The 19,197-nt window shown below is 42.0% G+C and overlaps 1 protein-coding gene across 4 annotated transcripts in view; it reads right to left on the bottom strand.

The window, feature by feature from the left end:
* The window catches only part of LOC121880919 (protein unc-79 homolog), a 33,186-nt gene extending 14,882 nt beyond the window's left edge, over positions 1-18,304 (bottom strand). For 2 of the 4 annotated variants that reach the window (XM_042388535.1, XM_042388536.1), the window contains exons 1-23: positions 18,187-18,304; positions 16,530-16,650; positions 12,831-13,144; positions 11,905-12,075; positions 11,538-11,633; positions 11,374-11,429; positions 10,493-10,622; positions 10,301-10,365; positions 9,318-9,406; positions 8,898-8,938; positions 8,401-8,429; positions 7,027-7,256; positions 6,608-6,779; positions 6,237-6,467; positions 5,280-5,470; positions 4,124-4,247; positions 3,135-3,275; positions 2,471-2,686; positions 1,921-2,148; positions 1,479-1,620; positions 733-812; positions 466-614; positions 179-336 (exon numbers count right to left, since the gene is read on the bottom strand). In XM_042388535.1, coding sequence (XP_042244469.1) covers positions 179-336; positions 466-614; positions 733-812; positions 1,479-1,620; positions 1,921-2,148; positions 2,471-2,686; positions 3,135-3,275; positions 4,124-4,247; positions 5,280-5,470; positions 6,237-6,467; positions 6,608-6,779; positions 7,027-7,256; positions 8,401-8,429; positions 8,898-8,938; positions 9,318-9,406; positions 10,301-10,365; positions 10,493-10,622; positions 11,374-11,429; positions 11,538-11,633; positions 11,905-12,075; positions 12,831-13,144; positions 16,530-16,650; positions 18,187-18,208 — 3,196 coding nt within the window. In that variant the 5' untranslated portion in view covers positions 18,209-18,304. Of the gene's footprint in view, positions 1-178; positions 337-465; positions 615-732; positions 813-1,478; positions 1,621-1,920; positions 2,149-2,470; positions 2,687-3,134; positions 3,276-4,123; positions 4,248-5,279; positions 5,471-6,236; positions 6,468-6,607; positions 6,780-7,026; positions 7,257-8,400; positions 8,430-8,897; positions 8,939-9,317; positions 9,407-10,300; positions 10,366-10,492; positions 10,623-11,162; positions 11,321-11,373; positions 11,430-11,537; positions 11,634-11,904; positions 12,076-12,830; positions 13,145-16,529; positions 16,651-18,186 lie in introns of those variants that run through there. The other 2 variants (XM_042388537.1, XM_042388538.1) reach the window with 2 other exon arrangements.
* Between the last annotated feature and the right edge of the window lie 893 nt (positions 18,305-19,197).

Raw genomic sequence — 19,197 nt, 5'->3', positions numbered from 1 at the left:
CACAAATAAGAACTGCCATTGAGGAAGGTTCATTCACATCATTTAGAGCTTGATGCGGTGTTTATACCTGCACATGAGGCTTTATACTGTATATAATCATTTTTGAGAGGCAGTTGCAGATATCAGATACACACACAATATACAGTACGTAATGTCAGACAGTAACTCTATCTCTCACCTGCTTCGAATCGTATTTTCCAGTCTTTGCTGTTGAAGTTTGTGTTGATGAGGTTCCAGAAGATGTCCGCCCCGTGGGATAGAGAGAGGGCGTGGAGGAGCTGGGGCACAGCCAGAGAGGCCAGCTGGCAAAACTCTGACTTCAACATGGACCACAGACTGAAACACAAACATCACCAAAATTAGATACATGCACAAGTGGCCATCAAGGCTAAATTAACAGATGCAAACCAATATTTCTATCAGAATGATCCCCTATGATGTTTCTTGCAGAAGAGAGTCACACACCTCGGGATGAGCATCTTCTCTTGGACGTAAGCCAGGAACTGGGGGTGATCCTTACGAGCAAGGTACAAACACTCTCCATGGAGACACAGGATCTTCAGACAGTTGAGCATGTTGAACAAGATGTCAGGCTCCTCAAACTTGGACATTTCCTGAATAAAGAGGAGATGTGTGACTCATGTACGCTCAAATAAACCACAGGAAACACTGCAGAATGCCTCAGGACGATTTGTGCCTCAGTTTTAATATTCAGTTATGCAGAACAAGTACCTGAAGAATGGTGTATATAAGCTTCAAAGACACAGGGAGCTGCTGGTAGGAGAACTTCTTATCAGAGTTATTCTTCATGGCTGGAATGAAGGAAGACTGTAGGGTTAGATACAGTTTAACTTTCAAGTTACTCTGTAGAGATATAGATGCAAACATGAGTCTGAAAGGAATAGTTTGACATTTTGGGAATCATGCTAATTTTCAGTTACTTGCTGAGAGTTAGATGAAATTGATGTGACTCTCATGTATGTTGAGTATTAGCATAAGCACTGGGAACAGGGAGAAAAAGACTCTGTCCAAAAATAATCTAAGCTAACCACTTGCTGGCTCCAGTTACATATTTAACATACAAACATAAGAGTTTTGGCAAGAAAATGCAATTAAGTATGATTCACAAAATGTGAAACTATTCCTTTAAATATAAAGTTACAACCAGCAGCCAGTTAGTTTAGCATATGTAGTGTTTTCCTTTAAGGGTTATTGGTATTCTTCTGGCAGCTAACAGTTCCATTTGAATAAAAATCAAGTATGAAGGTCAAACAGATTGAAACATCACAAACTAATACATATCCCATCAGTAAGAGAGACAGTGTGCAGTGAGTTTTCTCATTTTTATTCAAGTTGTGCTTTCCTCTGACATACCTGTCAAATATTCAGAGACTTTTTCAGTTTTTCAGTCAACTCATTCAATCATTTTTATGTAATATTTTAATTTTGCCAACATGGTGTACAGAACTGATGCTCACGTGCGTTATCAGGAGAGTGGTTGATGGGGTTGTCAGTGTGTGTACCACTCGGGTTATCTCCTTCCTCACTTCCGTTCTCCGTCCCAAAGGAAAAATCTGTCTGTGGCAAAAGTAAAGTTTCCTCTAAACTGTCTGTGGGTTCCTGCAAAGAAAACCAAACATTGTCAGAACATCTCCTTTATATGTTTCACGTCATCAATAATTCAGCTGAGCATGATATTACTTAAGCAGTTTTAGAATTACTTTCAAAGAGATTTTTATGAACATGCTTTAAGCTTCATGTCCTCCACAACAAAGTTAGCTCAATCCGACATGCAGTGGTGTTTTTGGCACTGTGATTTGGGACATGGGGCTTACCTGACATTAATTTCAAAGCTTTAACTGCCTGATGCACAGGGTTCATTTATTTTTGGAGCATAATAATGCATGCTGTGTCGCTCACCACCAGGCGTATCTCTTCCCGGGGGGTCAGCCTCTCCAGGAGCTCACAGCCCAGCTGGTAGCACAGGATGCTGGATTGGCACAGGCTGCACTCCAGGGCCTTCTCATCCTTCTGGCAGGTGTGTGAGCCCCCCCATGGGGCCTGGAAGACGTTGTTGATGATGCCCACGATATCCTTCCCCAGGCTACTGTCTAGACCCAGCATCACACCGTCATCCTGGAGCTCCATCTGGGACAGCGGGGGAGACAACCGTAAAAACACAGGAACAGAAAGTGGAGCACGACACAGAAATCCCAACATCCCACCTGTGTGCATTGTTGTCATTGCATTGTGTTACTTTCCTCTATATGAATGAGCAAGAACAATAATTGTCTTTAAACTATTATATAGTGCATATTGTGTGTAACACTTCAGTGTACACCTTGGCATATGTTTGGTTAGACGGTATGAATCAATAGAGTAGAAATATAATCACCACAGAGCATCAGAAACAGATCTTTAGACCATTTAGGAATAAAATAACAAATTTCCATCAGGACAGTATGGTCACCTGCTTTAGGATGAGGTCAAACATGAGGATAAAGCAGCCGAGGTTCATGTCGTCATCATCACAGTCCAGGTCCAGGGCGCAGTGGCCAGTGGCGTGACCCAGGTTTTTAAATGGACTGCAGCGCAAAGGGCTACGGAACGGGCTCCTAAAGGGGCTAGGGAACGGGCTGAGGGTGTTGTGCTGCCCACGACGTCCTGGATCTGACACCACGCTCACCTAGAAGCAAAGTATTTAGCAGCATTTAGCACAGCCTTTTAATCGTCACAGTTCCCCTGATACCACCAGTTATAATGACACATGAGAACACAGTTGCTTGGCTATAAATTTCAGTGATAAATCTATATCACAGTCAAGTTCAATTAAGCCCTATAAGGGAGTTATATTTAGACTGTAGCAGTTACCATAGCAACATACAATATATCCCAATGAATAGTAGAATATAGTGCCCAAGCAGAGAACAAATGTGTACTGTACCTCCACCTTAAACAGGTGCCGGACAACACTAAAAAATGTCCACAAACTGAAATCAGTTCCCAAAAGTGTGATGACATCAGTTCAGGTATTGCTTTGATTTACTATATGCCCTGGCTTTTGCTGATATGACAATTAAGAGGAAAGAAAATAAATAAGATGTAAATATCTTTACATATTCAGCCTCTCTCACCCTGCGAGCCCCAGTGTTGCCAGTTAGATCAGAGACGCGTGCCTTCCTCTGATTGGCCAGCTCCTTCAAAGAGTTCACACCATCGGAAAACATCCCAATCAGCAGCTGAAGAGGCACCACAATGTCCAGCTCTGACAGCACCTAGGACCAACAAGACATATAAACATCTAAAAGGTCCATTGACTACAATCACAAAATCTATACTTTTTCTACTTACCACACATTTACCACCGTACCTTCCCAATACAATGAAGGTGAATACAATTTTAAGAATTAAAAAAGACTCAATGGCAAAATGCTTCTCCAGAAAGTGACCATACTAACTTGAAATTGTAGTTGTTACTTTTTAACATGTAATTTCTCAATGCTTTGAGCACCACAAACAAGATTTTATTTACCTTTTTGTAAATAATGGGTGTCCTGGACAAATAACAGAGAACTACATGCATTGGTATATACGCCTCAGAAAAATGGGAAATATGTTTTTTTGTGATTTGGATGAACTGACACTTTAATACAAACTTGTTACCTCCAGGATATGACAGAGGTACACCATGCAGAGAAAGACGTGCCGAGTCAAACTGGGCACCACTTCTCTGTCTGATTTAAATGTGACCTATTTACTCTGGCTAAATTAATGCAATCTTTTGATTACAGTTGTGACAGAAAACTTGAAATTGATCCATGTATACAGGGCAGCAAGCTGTGAGTGCATATGGGATGGAAGTCAAAATCCCTCCTATCTCTCTCAGTCTCATTCTGTGACCCAGATCCATATTCAGCAGGGCCCCTGCCCAGACTGTCACACTCCATGACAACCTGTTCAATTCACACGCACTGTGGATAGAACCACAAGATGTGGAGCTGGAAACAGGACACAGGACTGTCTGTGTGTGTGTGTGTGTGTGTGTGTGTGTGTGTGTGTGTGTGTGTGTGTGTGTGTGTGTGTGTGTGTGTGTGTGTGTCTGTGCATGTGTGTCTATGCTTACATGCAACCACAACAGAGCCTGCTCTTGCACAGACGCTGGGTAGCCAGAGAATCTGCAGCTAATGAAGCCAAACATTTCTTCCATAGAGAAGGGAAGGGGGCACAGCTCAATATCAAACATCTTGCTGTAGGGAGAAGGAAGAGAAAAAATAATATCTTAATGTTTATGCATTTATGCAGACAGTAAAACTTTGGATACTGATTCAGTTGGTGGTTTCACTTATGTAATACATTTTCCAGAGTGGATGAACACTGCTAGCAATAGCAATAGCAACATGGTGTTTAATCCATATGAACAGAAGTGGGCTTTGATTGACGGTGACTGGCTAATTAAAATTAGGCATGGTTAAAGGTACAGTTTGCCTTGTAAGGAAAGACGCTTGTGTGCTTTCTTACCAAGAGTAAGATGAGAAGATCAATACCACTCTTAGTATACTATAGCTGGAGTCAGGAGGCTATTAGCTTACTTTAGCACAAAGGCAGAGGGAAACAGCAAGCCTGGCTTTCTCTAACACATCTATCAACACCAAACCTTGTAGTTTGTTTGTTTAATCCACACAAAAGCAGAAATGTAAAAATGACAAGTTGTGGTTTAAAGGGAGTTACGCGCATAACTTTTTCTAAGCTACCAATGGCCGGATGCAGTGACTTAAACCTAGTGGAGTCTCTGCTGGCTGCTAGTACCTGAAGATTCCAGGAAGACTCCCTTAAAAAAACAACTTGTCATTTTTATATTTGTGTACAAATTAAACAAACAAGATAAATGTTACTCAGTGACCTTTAAAGAAGCTGGTGGGCATATTTTTTTTTAACTTTGGACAGAGCTATGCTAGCTTTCTCCACCTTCTTCCAGTCTTTACGCTAAGATATGCTAACTGCCCCCTCGTACTAGCACTATTCTCAGCGCACAGACACAAGAGCTGTATCAATCCTTAACTCTCGGCAAGAAAGCAAATGTGTTTCTAAAAATTGTTGATTAATTTCTTTTAGGCCATAGTAAAAATCTGCGTAGCTTTTTACTGATGAAACACGGTAAGCATAGCTATAAGTAACTAATAAGGAAATATTTTATTACCCTCACACCTGCTCGCATGCAATAACAAATGTATTTATTACAAGAATAACAAAAACATTTGAAGGAGGTGGACTGGATGTACCTAAGAACTTCCCGGAACTCTTTGAGCTGGTGGTCGGGCACCTCGGTGCGGATGGCTTCTAGCCACTCAGGCATAAAGCACTCCCACAGTGGTTGACTGATGACATTGTAAGGTATCAGGCACAGGATCCTGTTCAGACCCTCCTTCAGTTGGGTCACTGTGCTGCAAGACTTGTCCCAGTAACCTCCCACCTGGGAAAAAGCGCGCAAAATGGTTTAGCTCAAATACAGCCAAGGGAAGAGTGCAGATGGTGACCTGCCCTGAATAATTTTAATAAACCTCAGTCTTCAGCGACACTGTGGTTTCATGTCATTCATTCTTCATAGCTGTTGAATTTAGTCATAGCTTAATATGCTATAACTCGGGGATGTGTCTTGGCTGAATATTTGGAGTTGCAATGTTAATGTTCATTGTGTTTTCTGTCTCATAACCTTTTTCCCAACACTCTCCACATCCACTATCAGCACCCAGTGCATCCTGTATAATTCTCCAACCATGAAGTTTTTTATTGTCTTACAACATTGAATCAAAGGGGATTTCATGTGTATTTTTTGAACAGAAAAAGACACTTTAATTGTCAAAGTGAAAACAGATCTCTCAAGATCTAAATTAATCATATATATTAAATGGAGAATTTGTGGATGGACTTGAAAAAGGCTGTTCATACATGATAACCCATGCAGCCTGACAGTGCTTGAGCAGTTTGACAAAGAAGAATGGGGAAAAAATTGCAGTGTGCAAAGCTGATAGAGAGCTATCCACACAGACTGCCAAAGGTTAATCTGCTAAATGGCAACTTGGAATGGTTGAATACTTATGAAAGCAAGTATTTTGTATATTATATTTGTAATTAATTTAGATTCCTTTGTAGAGATCTTTGTAGAGTTTTCATTTTGATATTAAAGGGTCTTTACTGTTGATTATATGCACAATTCTTGACGTGGGTCTTGACCTTACCCTGGCAAATTCCACAGGTTTGGGCAGCAGACACATGACCATGACGTCAAAACGCACGTCGCACACTGTCTTTAGCCACTTGGTGACAAACTGAGGCTTCAGCTTCTCCACTAGGCTTCCAACCTCATCATCCATCATGTAGGCGGTGGAGTGAAACCACTGGAACACCATGCTGACCAGCCGCGCCAGACTCTCTGTAGGCGTGTTCTCATTAGGGGTACACAGGCTCACCTGCAGGCCAGAGGAGCAAAGCAATCAGTCAGATAACCGTGAATTCAACCGAGTAGTGATAAGAGGCCACGTTCTGTACACATCCTTATCTCACGCCTCTCAGTTATTGACAGACACAACAACAGCCTGTGATTACACACCAAGAACCAGATGCCAAACTGACTGAGGAGGCGCTGGTCGTGCTGGTCGTCCTCCTTGTTGTCAAACTCGATGTTGTCCAGAGAGTGGTGGGAGGCAGACAGGCCCATCTGACGACGCCTGTTCAGCTCAAACTCACGCTGTTCTGCATGAATTTCTGCCTCTTTGAGAAGGCTGAGTTGATAAGACAGATACAAGAAAATACACAGAGGCAGAGAGAAGACAGAAGAGAAGCATATGGATGGAAAAAGAGCAGGAGAGAAAATAAAAATACAAACAGAATATATCCTGACACTACATATACATTTGAATCTAATTCCATTCCATATTGTTGCTTATGTATTAATGTAAAAACGTGCCTTACAGACATATGCTCTGTGGCAGTGGCTGTGATACGTCAGTGCAAACACTGTGAATGTACCTTATGACAGCTTCCACAGTGCAAACTAGCTCCTCTGCTCCACACTCCCGGGTGTTGATGGGAGGGGGCGAGGTCTGATACAGATGGGTCTCCGCCGCAGCCCCCACCTCACTGCTGTGGTGGTTGACATGGCAACGCTTGCAGTAGCGGACAGGCCGGTTACCATGGCGCCCACAGCAGCCAGCCGAGAAGCAGGTGACCACAGCCCTTCTAACGTGAGAGCTACAGTTCTACGAAGCCAAGGAACAAGGGAAAGGAAGAGGAGGAGGAGGAGGAGGAGGAGAGATTACTTGATTTCTATTCTGGGCTGTAGGCAACAAAATGAAAACATGCTACAATCACAGCCAATAAGGCCTTATGACAAGCCTCTTAAAATAGACATATTTAAGGCCTCAAAAGCATCTATCTACTCCTACAAGTAATATCTCCCTCTTCAATAAGTATTTGATCACTCCACATCTGCAGGGATAGAAAAAGTCTTTGTGTCCCCACAGTGTCTCAGGTTTCTAAAAATAAAAAGCATGGCACTAGAGAACCATCCTAATCTGATCAGCCACTAATCTTATGCCATTAGAGGGATGCAGTGCTCCCTATTAAATTAACATATCTGTCCTCTGACAGTCAGCTCTCTCGTTCACCCACCCAGCTTTCAACACTGTCAATACCCCAATGTTAATATCACTGATGCTGCTGTTGTTTACAATATGTTCTCACTTGGGAATCGAGGTGTATTCATAAGTAGGTGTTATGGTAACACATTAATCTTAAAAGACACATAATGACTCCACAGATGAAGAGTAATGTGTCAGTTAATAATGAAAGCACTGGTGTAAATCCAGGTGGGAGTTTAAAGGGCTTTCTGTGATGAGTGGAACAAAGCCTGCTCAGAAAAGGCGGCTATGGATTATATCTGCCGGACAAACAAGGATGGAGGCCAGCTGTTTCCCCCCGACAATGCCGGGCAGTTGCTCAGCCTGACAGGAATACCTGAGATGATCTCTCACTTCTTTCCCGGTGTCTCCCTGGAAACCATCAGGGAGCACTTGCGCCCTCAGCAGTGCAAAGGCGAACAAACATCACGCCCCAGCAGCTTCATTTGAAATGATTTGGCCTTTACTGAGCCACCTCAATGTATTGACTCCTCAATGGAGAAAACATTTCAGGTTCATAAATAGATGACCTTACTATGAATCACAGCTTTAAAAAAATGATTGGATGACATATTTTGCACAAGGTTAACAGGCTGAATTCGTTTCTGTATTCATTGATAAAACCATTACCAAAATGTTGTAATGGGATAGATCACAATGAATATGCACAAATGAGACAGTAAACAACGACATTAATGTGCACATTACAGTGTGATTATCTTACCTTCTTTTGACAAATGGCAGATATTTCAGCTGCAAAGACAAATTAACAAAACGATTAAATTTGTAGAGAAGCAGAATTTGTGAATTTTTTACAATATAAAGCAGCTGACACACGATACATGAAATACAACTCAGATAAACATCAATATTTTTTTAAATGCATATTTCAATTTTATAGAAATAACCCACTACCTGAAATCTAACTTAATTGAAAAGCACTAACAATTTTGGAAAGTAGGAGATAACTTTTATGTACCCTTAAGTTATGGGAAAATAGCTCTTTAAAATATGTTCTCAGATGACTCAACTTTAAGCCCCTACCAGCTCTAACCACAGCTATGAAGTAGCCACAGTATTCAAACAAATCTCTGTAACTATACAAAACCAAAAAATATTCTGTATAGTGTACATTGTGTATAATATTTATATACTCCATTTACTCCATGTCTTTGTCTGTGAGGAGGATGACTCAACACCTTTTTGTTTGTGAACGCTCACCTTGGGGCAGGAGTACATCAACAAGCCATTCAGCATGGTCTCTGAAAAGGTTAAAGAAATGTATAAACAATAATTGATTTATAGGCAAAGTTCTCCCTTGAGCACATGTATTACATACTTCCTAACAGAGTTGGAACACAAAATATGTTCCCTCAGTATCGAAGAAAATACAAAACTGCAGAGCAATGCAATTATAATATGCTACATGCTGGAGAAAAGAGAAACAAGTGGCTGCATGGTTTTGTGATGATGATCTCATTATTGGCGTGAGGGAATTATGTAACCATGGCGATGTATTTCCCCTGAGTTAAAGAGAGGAATAATGAAGCAGGCAGTAGGTGATGTATGTTTGGAATGGCATCTTACTAAAGGAGGGGGAGGAATGAGGGATGGAGAAAAGAGATAAAACCGATGGCGTACCCTGCTATCCGCTGGCTGCACTCCTCGCATATATAAAGAGGAGGGGGCTTGTCTCCCAGGGCAACAGAAAGTGTGGGATCTATACACATCTGCAAAAGTAAAACAAGTAGTGTCAAAATATAGATGTGGTATTTCAAAGGTGAACATATTGATACTTTGATGTTTCATTTTCATGCAAATTTCTGCTCATTTTTAAATGCACTACCACACATTACAGTTAATGCTGCTAACATTTCCCATTTGTCCCTCTCACACAGCGGTAGGTAGGTAGGTAGGTAGGTAGGGGTAGTTTATCATGGCCTTGCCCAGGAAAATCATGTGACACCTATACCTGTCTCCCCACGCCTCTGTGTGGATGGCTGCCTGCATATGCTACACTCTGCACTCTTGCAACCTGTGCCTGGCCCTGTGCTAAATCCCAGTGCTCATGTCCTCAATGTTCAGATGGTGCACTGTAATTTACTGTGCTCACTTGATGCCACCCTATCCTCAAGGGCTAGGCGGGGTCACCGCTTCCAATTAAGCCCCCCCTCCTCCACCACATACCCCCTCCCTGCTCCTGGTAATTGAAATCCGGCCCTCGTCCGTGCCCCTGTTCCTACTCTATTTGTCAGTTTTGAGCACAGTTGAGTAAAGGCAGGCAGAGCAGATAAAGCAGAGCAGCAGCAGCAGCAGCAGAGACTGGTGCAAAGAGGCTGATATCATTACCCCACTCGCACAGCAGCCCGGGCGTGCGCTGATTTATTTACCGTGGGGCTCACAAAAGCAAACACGCTGACACGCGCGGTTGAACAATCTGGCACATGCCCCATGCATTCCCCATGAAGTTCTCAAGAGGAGCAGAGTGCACTGCTAATCTATCCTCTTACAGTAACAAAGCATTGTAGACGTTCAGGAATTGGTTTTGTGCATCCAACAACCAAAATATATACCAGTCATGTAAGAGTTAATGTTTAGGGCATATTTTTTAAGACTCAGGTCACCTTGACAGCAGGTTTATTGATGGCATTATGGCACTCGATGTGTTGACAGTGGATTGGGTTCCAGGCTGTCCAGTGAAAGGCGGAAGATTGGCAGTAAGGGAGGAGGAAAGAAGAAAAAATGGGGGATTGGTTAGACCTTTAGTCAGTTCAAGGACAGATAAAGCAGCAGATGTGACATGAGGAGAATCTGACCTGTGTACTGCAGTCCTCTATATTCACTGATGGCTCCTGGTGGCTTCAGGTTGGGCCAGTAATGAAACAGCATCTGCACAGCTGGAGGCTTTACTTGGGATGGTCCATAGGATATGACATAAAGAAGGTCCTGCACACAGTATAAACATAAACTGTTATTCAAATGTGCGATGATATTCAAATACACTTGCAAATTAGTGAATGGAAGGAAACTGTTTTAAGATTTTCATTCCAACATGCTTTATATCCACTTTGTAAAGACTAAATGTTGCCTGATGTCCATTGCTCAATATTTTAAAAACTTTGATGACATTATATATTTATTAGTTTTATAATTAAAAGAATAGTCCAACATTTTGGGAAATGCCCTTATAGTTAGAGGAAAAGATGAATACAGGTCTAACGTTTGTACACTAAATATGAAGCTGGAGCCAAGAGACTGTTAGCTTAGCTTAAAGCCTGGAAGCAGGAAACTGCTAAAAACCAGCACATAAGTATCCCTAAAACCACAACTTCCTGTTTTTACATTTCTGTTAAACAAACAGGATATACTATGTTAATTAGTGAGCTTTTGGAGTTACTGGTAAGAGTTTTTAAAACTTTAGACAGAGCCTTGCTTTGTCCCCCTGCCTCCAGACTTTAAGCTAAGCTAAGCTAACACTCTACTTACTGTAGCTTCATATTTAGCACAAAGACATAAGAGGGGTATCAATCTTATCATCAAACTCTCAGCAAGAAAGTAAATTAGTATGTTTCCAAGCAACGAACTATTAGTTTAAAGAGTTCAAGAGGGCAATACAGCGTTCTGTAAAGAGTTTTTACAAAATTTAAATTTGGAATGAAACTCTTATATCTGCATCATGTATTTTGAGGGATAATACCTTCCACACTTCCTGTTTGTGCTTCATTAGACACTCCAACAACTGACAGTGATATACTGGAAAGAAGAAGAGATGAAATTAAGCAGAGAGCCATTACTTCACAACATGTCAGTGTTTGTCATATTTACATGCATGCTCCAAAAGCAGCAAACATGATGATTTACCTGGATTTGACGTGTACTGCATTGCAATCATGAGCATAGAAGAGGCAGACAGATTGACGTAGGCCGGGACTCCCCCCTCCCTCCGAGTGGAGCCCACTACAAATGAGCAAAGGAGAGAAAGAGAAACAACTTTAAAGATCATGTTCACATTGTGGTCCAGGTGTTTGTGTAGATTGTAGCATTGGTTTATGTAATTCAGAGTATGTTGGGGTGGTATTCAAAGCTTCAGTGCCTAGAAACTGTAATCTAAGAGCATTTTGTTTAATTTTCCATACATATCACCAATTATCCCACCACATAGGTTGAGTTTAATTATTACAGGAAGTGAATATGTTGTCTTAATTACCCATTGATAGGTCATACTTACATATAGCCATGGGGAGGAAAGAGGTGCTCAGGTACTCAATGATGTCTTTGTGGAGGAAAGGGGGAAATGTGGCTAAAGTGGAGATCATAGTATAGGGCAAAGTGCTGAGAATATCATCACTGAGAAAGGGCAGGAGGCAAGTTGTTGTGTAAAATATGGACTGTCCCAGATCTGATGAGAAAGGGAAAAGGCAAAAAAAAAAAAAAAAGACAAAGAGAGATACACAGACACTCATTCAATGAACTGTACATACAGTATCCACATACTGTATGCAGCCACAAATGTGAAACCTCTGTGAAATTTCAGTAATTTAACAGTATAACAGTGTGAAAAAAGAGACCATTTGGAATATGAGCTTCTGTTGAAGGCAGTGAGCTTTCTTTAAAAGCCACTGAAGTGGAGTTTGCCCTCAGGAAAAGTAGACCATTCTAGTCAAGAAGATGGGTTTTCATGCTTTTGAGCTTTTTTTTAACAATGGTTAAAATATTCATGAAAAATAAGAGCACTGACTGTGATGCAGCCGTGGGCCCGTGAAAAACAGTGTGGAATTAAGTCATTCTTTGATGTATAGTAGACGTATTAGAACAATAGAACATTACATTTTCCTACATGTGGTTTCCATTTAGCTTATATATTTGCACATGACAACATAAGTAAAACATTTCTCCCACTTTACATAACAAACATGCAATCAAGTATGATGCACAGAAGAGAAGGCCTATGGCTGGTGTGTCCAATGGCTTATGAACGATTAAGTTGACAGGATCCAGCGTGCTCCCAATCACCCCCATGCATCCCTCAAGATCCTCAGCAGGACTTCTCTCTTCCCGTTACAAAAGAGGCCAAAAAAGCAGCAGTGGCTTCATGCAGGCCAGACGGCTCGGGGATGATGATGACAAACAGTGGTGCACTGGGCCTTGACTCACCATGCTGACCGTGCTGCAGCAGGGGCACCAGGTCAAGCAGGGTCACGAGGGTCACATAGAGGCCCTGATAGTCCAGAGAGGGGTACTCTGAGAGCTGAGCGTCCCGACTCTGCTGCCCCTGCCCCCCGCGGTCTGACGGGGCATCGCGCAGAACGCTGTAAAGGAGGGAGCGAGTAACTGTAGGGTTGATGGAACTGACTTGTGGTCTTAGAGATGGGGTGAGTGGGAATGGCACAGGAAAAAGACACATGGTCATGGGCACGGCCAAATTGGAAGCTTCCTGGTTCTCCTTCCTGCCTGTGCGGGACAGAATGCTGCTCCGGGGCGGGAGGGGAGGGGAGGGAGGGTAGGGGAGGGGAACAAGGGAAAAAAAGAGACAACAAAGACACAAAAAAACAGCACATTACATTGAAATGGCACTACAGAGACAGCGTAAATAGAAAAAAACAAACCCAGATAAACCCCACATAGGATGCAGTGTCTCACTATTTGACTGTATCACTGAAGGCACGGGCAATTTTTCCCTGCTTTATCTGTTCAGAGTGACTTTAATTCAATTTATCTCGATTTGTGTAACTTGGAAAACAAAAAAAACATGAGCACAAACTGCAATGATCACTGCATCTCATGCGTATCTGGTGACAAGGAGCAAAAATATAAAAAATGGCATGTTTTCAGTGGCAACCCCATACTTCTCCAAAAAGGGACAGTGCAAATGACTGTCCCTCGATGGCTGCTGTCTTCCAATCAGCAAGGTCAGAGGCTACCATGCAAAAAAAGGCCAATGAGCCGTGGAATTTAAAAAAAAGAAAGAAAAAAAAAAGAAAGAAATTTCCTTGTCTTTAGTGGGGCTGTCAAGGATGGGAGTGACACCAAATTGGTTCGGGAAAATACAGAGGTGACACTTTTGAAACATGCTTCAGCCAGTAATAAACATGTGTGTGAGGTTAGATCAAGTGCTCCTAGGTCACAGCACATGTTTATTGCACCAGAGAAATAATGTCCGTATGCATACGTTATGATACTGTACCAGTATCATCAGGAGAAATAATGAGATCCAACAGGCATATGGATTCAGGTTTCTAAAATAAATGTAACAACTAATCTACGGTAGAGGAGAAAAACTATAATGACAAAGGAATAGGTTGTATTGGGGGGGAGGGGGGGGATGACTGGTAGCATTATGTTTGTGAACTAATGCAGGATGGACAATTGTGTTTGCTGTCCCCTGGGGAAGGTGGTGGACATATTCAATTTTCAAGAGAAGAAAAACAAAAGCAAAAAACTAGTTGGGTTGAGTGTGGAGCGTCTAGGGTGGAGGAGAGGGGAGGGGAGGGGGCCAGAGAGCATTGCTCTTTTACTGCACATTATTGAAGAGCTAAGCTGTTCTATCAGGCAAATGATTGGGATTTATCATGAGCGCCCAGATTATAAATGCTGATGTACTGTCTTTTCTTTTTTTTTTTTTTCTTTTTTTTTTTTTTTCAAAGGTCACTCAAAAAGTTGAGTTACAGCATTTGGCAAGTGAGAAAGGGGATTTTTTTGACATTACATTAAATGCATAATATTGAGCCTATAGCTTAAAAGTTTATACTGTCAACAGCAGAATGTAACATTTTCCTGACTTATCCCCTCAAAGTTATACTCTGCAAGATTTTAGTCAGTGTAGATTCATTCATAAAGCTGTGTCAGTGTACAGCATAAACTCAACACGCAAACAACAGACTGTATCTCAGAGTATGACTTTTTCACTGCCCATGTCTCAAATAGAAAACATCATTGATTTGAACAATGAACATAGACACAAACTGACACACTCACACGCATACATTAAACATATACGCACAAAGACGCACACATATGTGCATACATACATACAAAACAAACGACACAAAAAGTTACATATACGACACATAAAACACATGTAGAAATGCACTGGTACAGACACATGACATACGTTGACTGTCAAACCCTGCACTGTCAATACAAAAATCATTGACTATGTGTGTAGCAGCAATTCAAAGCACAAGCAGACTTCCTCAGGTAAGCTAAATACTAAAACTGTGCTACTTGTAAAATGAAATGTCTACACAGCACTAGATATGATTTCTGCTCCCTGCAGTTGTTCTTATGAGTGATACAGTTTGGCATGAAGTCAGCGTGGCTCAGTGATGCAGAGAGCTCAGATTGACTTGGAGAAATATGACTTAGCTATGCCTCATCTTTACAGAGGCATATATAATTAGCAGCGAATAGAAAATTTTAACCCCTCTTTGTCTTTCTCTTCCACACCTGACCTAAAATCGGTATATGAATCAGCAACCACCTCCTCTGGCGATGTCAGTTCTTCTTTCCAGGAACATGACACATGCCTGCTCCACTTTCCTTTTCCTTTTCAAGGCTTACTACTCCCCTCTTTCTAACTCTCTCTTCTCTTTTACATTTTCTATTTTCTCTGTCTCTTCACCCCAGGCTTCAAAGGGCACAGGTGTATGGATAATCCTGGAGTCCCCTGCTGAGGAAACCAGACCACTCTAATTGCGGGGAGAAGGATTTGTGGGCGAGAGGCTGTGCTTCGGGGGATAATATCAAGCGACTGCTAACTGTGGCATCATGGAGAGTGAGTCCTTTCGCACTCGGATGACACTGCCCCTCAGAGGCAAAATCGTCACTTGAGTTAACACTGATTCTCACAGTCGCTGCCCCCGTCGTGCTCCATGTGTGCCAAAGACATATGAGAGGCCATGTTTAAAACCGCACCGTAGCTGCTGGTGCTGGACAGCCCCTCAGCAAAGCATGAAGTATCCAGAATACTCTGCGAGCATCACTCAGCGGAGGAATAATCCTTATGGGGCTGAGGCATAAACTGTAGAATTGAGGCCAGCGGCCAATCTCAAATAGATTGTACCGTAAGCTGATAATAATGATAAAAGTGGGGCATACAAGTTCAGCTTCCAGTAATCCCACCATTTTCATAAATTAGCTAATAAATCAGGACAGCGCTATTATTTTCTATGAAGCCAGCGGGCAGTAACACTAAACCAATCACATACAGAAATGTCCTATCACTGCAGTGTATTTTGGATATGGAAATAAGCTCCAGCTGCAAAAAAAGGGGGGGGTTGGGGTTGGAGGGTGGGGGTGGTGACACATAGTGAAATTAGATGTGTCCAAAATGGCTGCCTACTTGACCCGTGTTGGAGGAGGAAATAACATGCTGTTCCTTCCTCAGGCTTTCACAGCACCCAGGGGAGCAGACTGACCCTGCAACTGAGGAGCTGCCCTCCGCCGGCCCCTCTGGGAAGGACACAACAGGCCGCCCCAGGGAAGCGTTCATCTAGCAACCGACCACGGAATCAATAAACAACACTGAGCCATCTATATCTGCTGCTGCTTTAGCAAAACACCATAACTCCTTAGGAAACCTGCATCAATCTCTATCTTCTCTGAGTATTCATATTGATACAGCTATCGCACTTTTAGAACAGAGGATGGATTTGGCTACTTCGCTAACTTCCCTACTTTATTCTTCCACTTCAATTCATATTAGCAATTTAATGGTGTCACTGTCATCCCTTTCAGAAAGTGAGTCAGAACAACCTGCTGTAACTAATCTCATCTGATCATGAAGGAGAAGCTAAATATCAAACATTCTACAGTCTGTTACTTCACCTGTTGGCTGTCGAGCAGGGTACTTACCTGAGCAGGGTTTGGGAAAAGTATTTCAGTGTGTTTGCAATGTCTGTTCCGGAGGGCACAGGGTAAATATTGTGTTGCACACGGTTGTGATACTCTTGCAAGTATCGTATCTTAGAGGCAACTGGACAAAATAAAGAGCAGAGTAAACAAGCAGATCAACAACTAGCGAGACTACCATAAAGGGTAAAAAATATATATATATATATGTATATATATGAATCTGAGCACAGAGATGAAGCAAACGGTTGAACATGCATGAAGCTACACAGTATGTTGCTGCTGTTTTCTTCGTCCCTGTGAGACGCCCGTCAGCGTGTAACACGGATGCTCCAATTATCAAGTTAAACAAAGAGGCTGTGTTCCCATGGCTCTCTGGCCTTCACCAGGTGACCTTTTTGGTATAGCAGTGAGGTCACAGGAAACCCTGGAGGAGCCAGTAACCTATTGCTTACAGAAACAAGCTTGTGTACAAAAGGTTGCCAGTTCAAGTCCCAAGACAAGCTGGGAAAATCTGGTCGGGGGGGGGAGGGCTTACTCCTCCTTGAACAAATGAAATTGAAGCACTTAACCCTGGCTGCTCTGTTGCACTACTCCCTCAGGTCTGCTGGTTGGTTACAAATGTATTATTATTTATTTTTACCTGGTTAAACAAGAGTTAAAATAAGTTGCAGTGGGTCATTGCTGACCCGTTTTCTGTGACTTTGGACAGTAGTGTTTAGCTTCCTCCTTGACCTGTAAATGACAAACTCCCCCCAAAAATAAAAATAACAGCTGCAGGCTCTGAGTATGTGTGTGTTATTGTGGTCATAGCCTGTGCTGTAATACACACTGTAGCACACATGCCTCTCTCCACATAAATATGAACATCTTGAATGGCAAATTCTTATATTTTCTACACCTTTTTGATCCCCCCCAAACACCCAAATTCATTTGAAAATGCAGAGAGATTAGCAGGCTTCATCTTTTTCTGAGCACGTTGATATGAAAGCCCCCAAACACCAAGTTTAACTCCATATTTTTCATATATTTAAAGCCACCAACAGCTGAATAAAAGTGTGCAGAGATTATTCAATGATATAGAAGAGGCAGCTTTCCACCTGTTTCAGAAAGCAATCGGAGGTGATGAGGAGGAGGAAATCACCAACAGCCCTCAGTGTCTCAAGCCCTCATGACGGTGTGATCAAACCACATTATTGATCAATCTAATGCCACCATATTGTTCGGTAAAGAATCAGCGAGGTCGACCTTGAGACCAGCAGTATACTCTATAGGCTACACCTCGCTTTTTTTTCTCCCCCCCCTCCGCACGCACCTCATCCAGCCACGTCAATCAAACAACAAATAATACGGTGATAATAGGGTGTAGCCTCGAAATTATTTTTTTCCTTTAATATCCGAGAGAGAAACGCGGGCAGATACGGTGGCTTCCTGCGTGCACTGAGCCCTCCAGCCATCCTCTGCAGTGGGAGGACGTGTTGCAACCTGCCTTGGCAACCGCGGTTTCATCACCAAGGACAGCTCCCCTCATTCGGTTTCTTGGTTTAAACAACAAAAAAAAATCACGTTTCCAGTTTTCCTAAACAACCCCCCTCTATGACAAGACAGAAAAACACACACACACACACACAAACACACACACACACACAGGCGTACTTACACTGCTCTGCCTTCGTAGACATTTCGTAGACACTTGGGGAAACATATAACCCAGACTGTCAATTGTTTTAGTGGTTTTCTTCCTCCCCGGCGTTGTGTTTCCCTCAGTCGTGAAAAAGTGAATATACCCCCCTTGCAGCCCAGGCTCGGCTTGATTGTACCACTCTGCGCGATGGATTTATACACTGTGGGGTGTTTTTTTAGCGGTGGTGCGGTGGGTTTTTCCTGAGCTTTTAGTTGAATTAAAACGGGGACCCATTTTGCGAGTCAGTTTATCATTTGAAGATTTTTTATTCTTTCACGGCGGAAGGGAAACCTTGATATGCATCTGCCACCGCATACCTTTCCAAATGGACTGATCCGGCTTTGACAAATTGTCATTCAAGAATTCCAACAACCCTATCAGTCCTGTTTGAGCTGATTATGGGAGGGAAATACTGTTAAAGACCTGAGTGTAGTTGCCTAAATATTCCTTGTTGGTGTTGTGTGTGCGTGTGTGTATGTGTGTGTGTGTGTGTGTGTGTGTGTGTGTGTGTGTGTGTGTGTGTGTGTGTGTGTGTGTGTGTGTGTGTGCTGCATTATAAAGGGCTAAACATGCAACAGATGGTTGTCACATTTTCATAAACATAAGAATGACGTGTCCTGGAGGAAAATTATATCATTTATCATGTTTGTGATACGCAATATTTCCTGCATTTTATTAGTAATTAATCTTTATGTTTTTTTATGTAAAGCACTTCCACTGTATGAATTGTGCTATAAATACACTTTGATTTCCCCATTTTTGGTAAAAGGCAGTGGATGCAAGTCTATGATTTGGCTTTATGTTATTTCTTATTATCACCAGAGTTATTTTATTAAAGAGTAAATAAAGAAATAACCTTATAAAAATACTTAGTAACACTTTATAATAAGAGTACACCTCATATGCTTAAGTAATACTTAATTAATGCATGAGTCATGAACGTTTCGTGTATGAATTAATGCAGTATGTTTACACTTAATAACCAAT

The sequence above is a fragment of the Thunnus maccoyii genome, chromosome 16, assembly GCF_910596095.1.
Source record: "Thunnus maccoyii chromosome 16, fThuMac1.1, whole genome shotgun sequence".
In the NCBI taxonomy this organism is placed as follows: Eukaryota; Metazoa; Chordata; class Actinopteri; order Scombriformes; family Scombridae; genus Thunnus; species Thunnus maccoyii.
The sequence above is the reverse complement of the archived record's forward strand: the minus strand, read 5'-3'. Positions and strand labels throughout refer to the sequence as shown.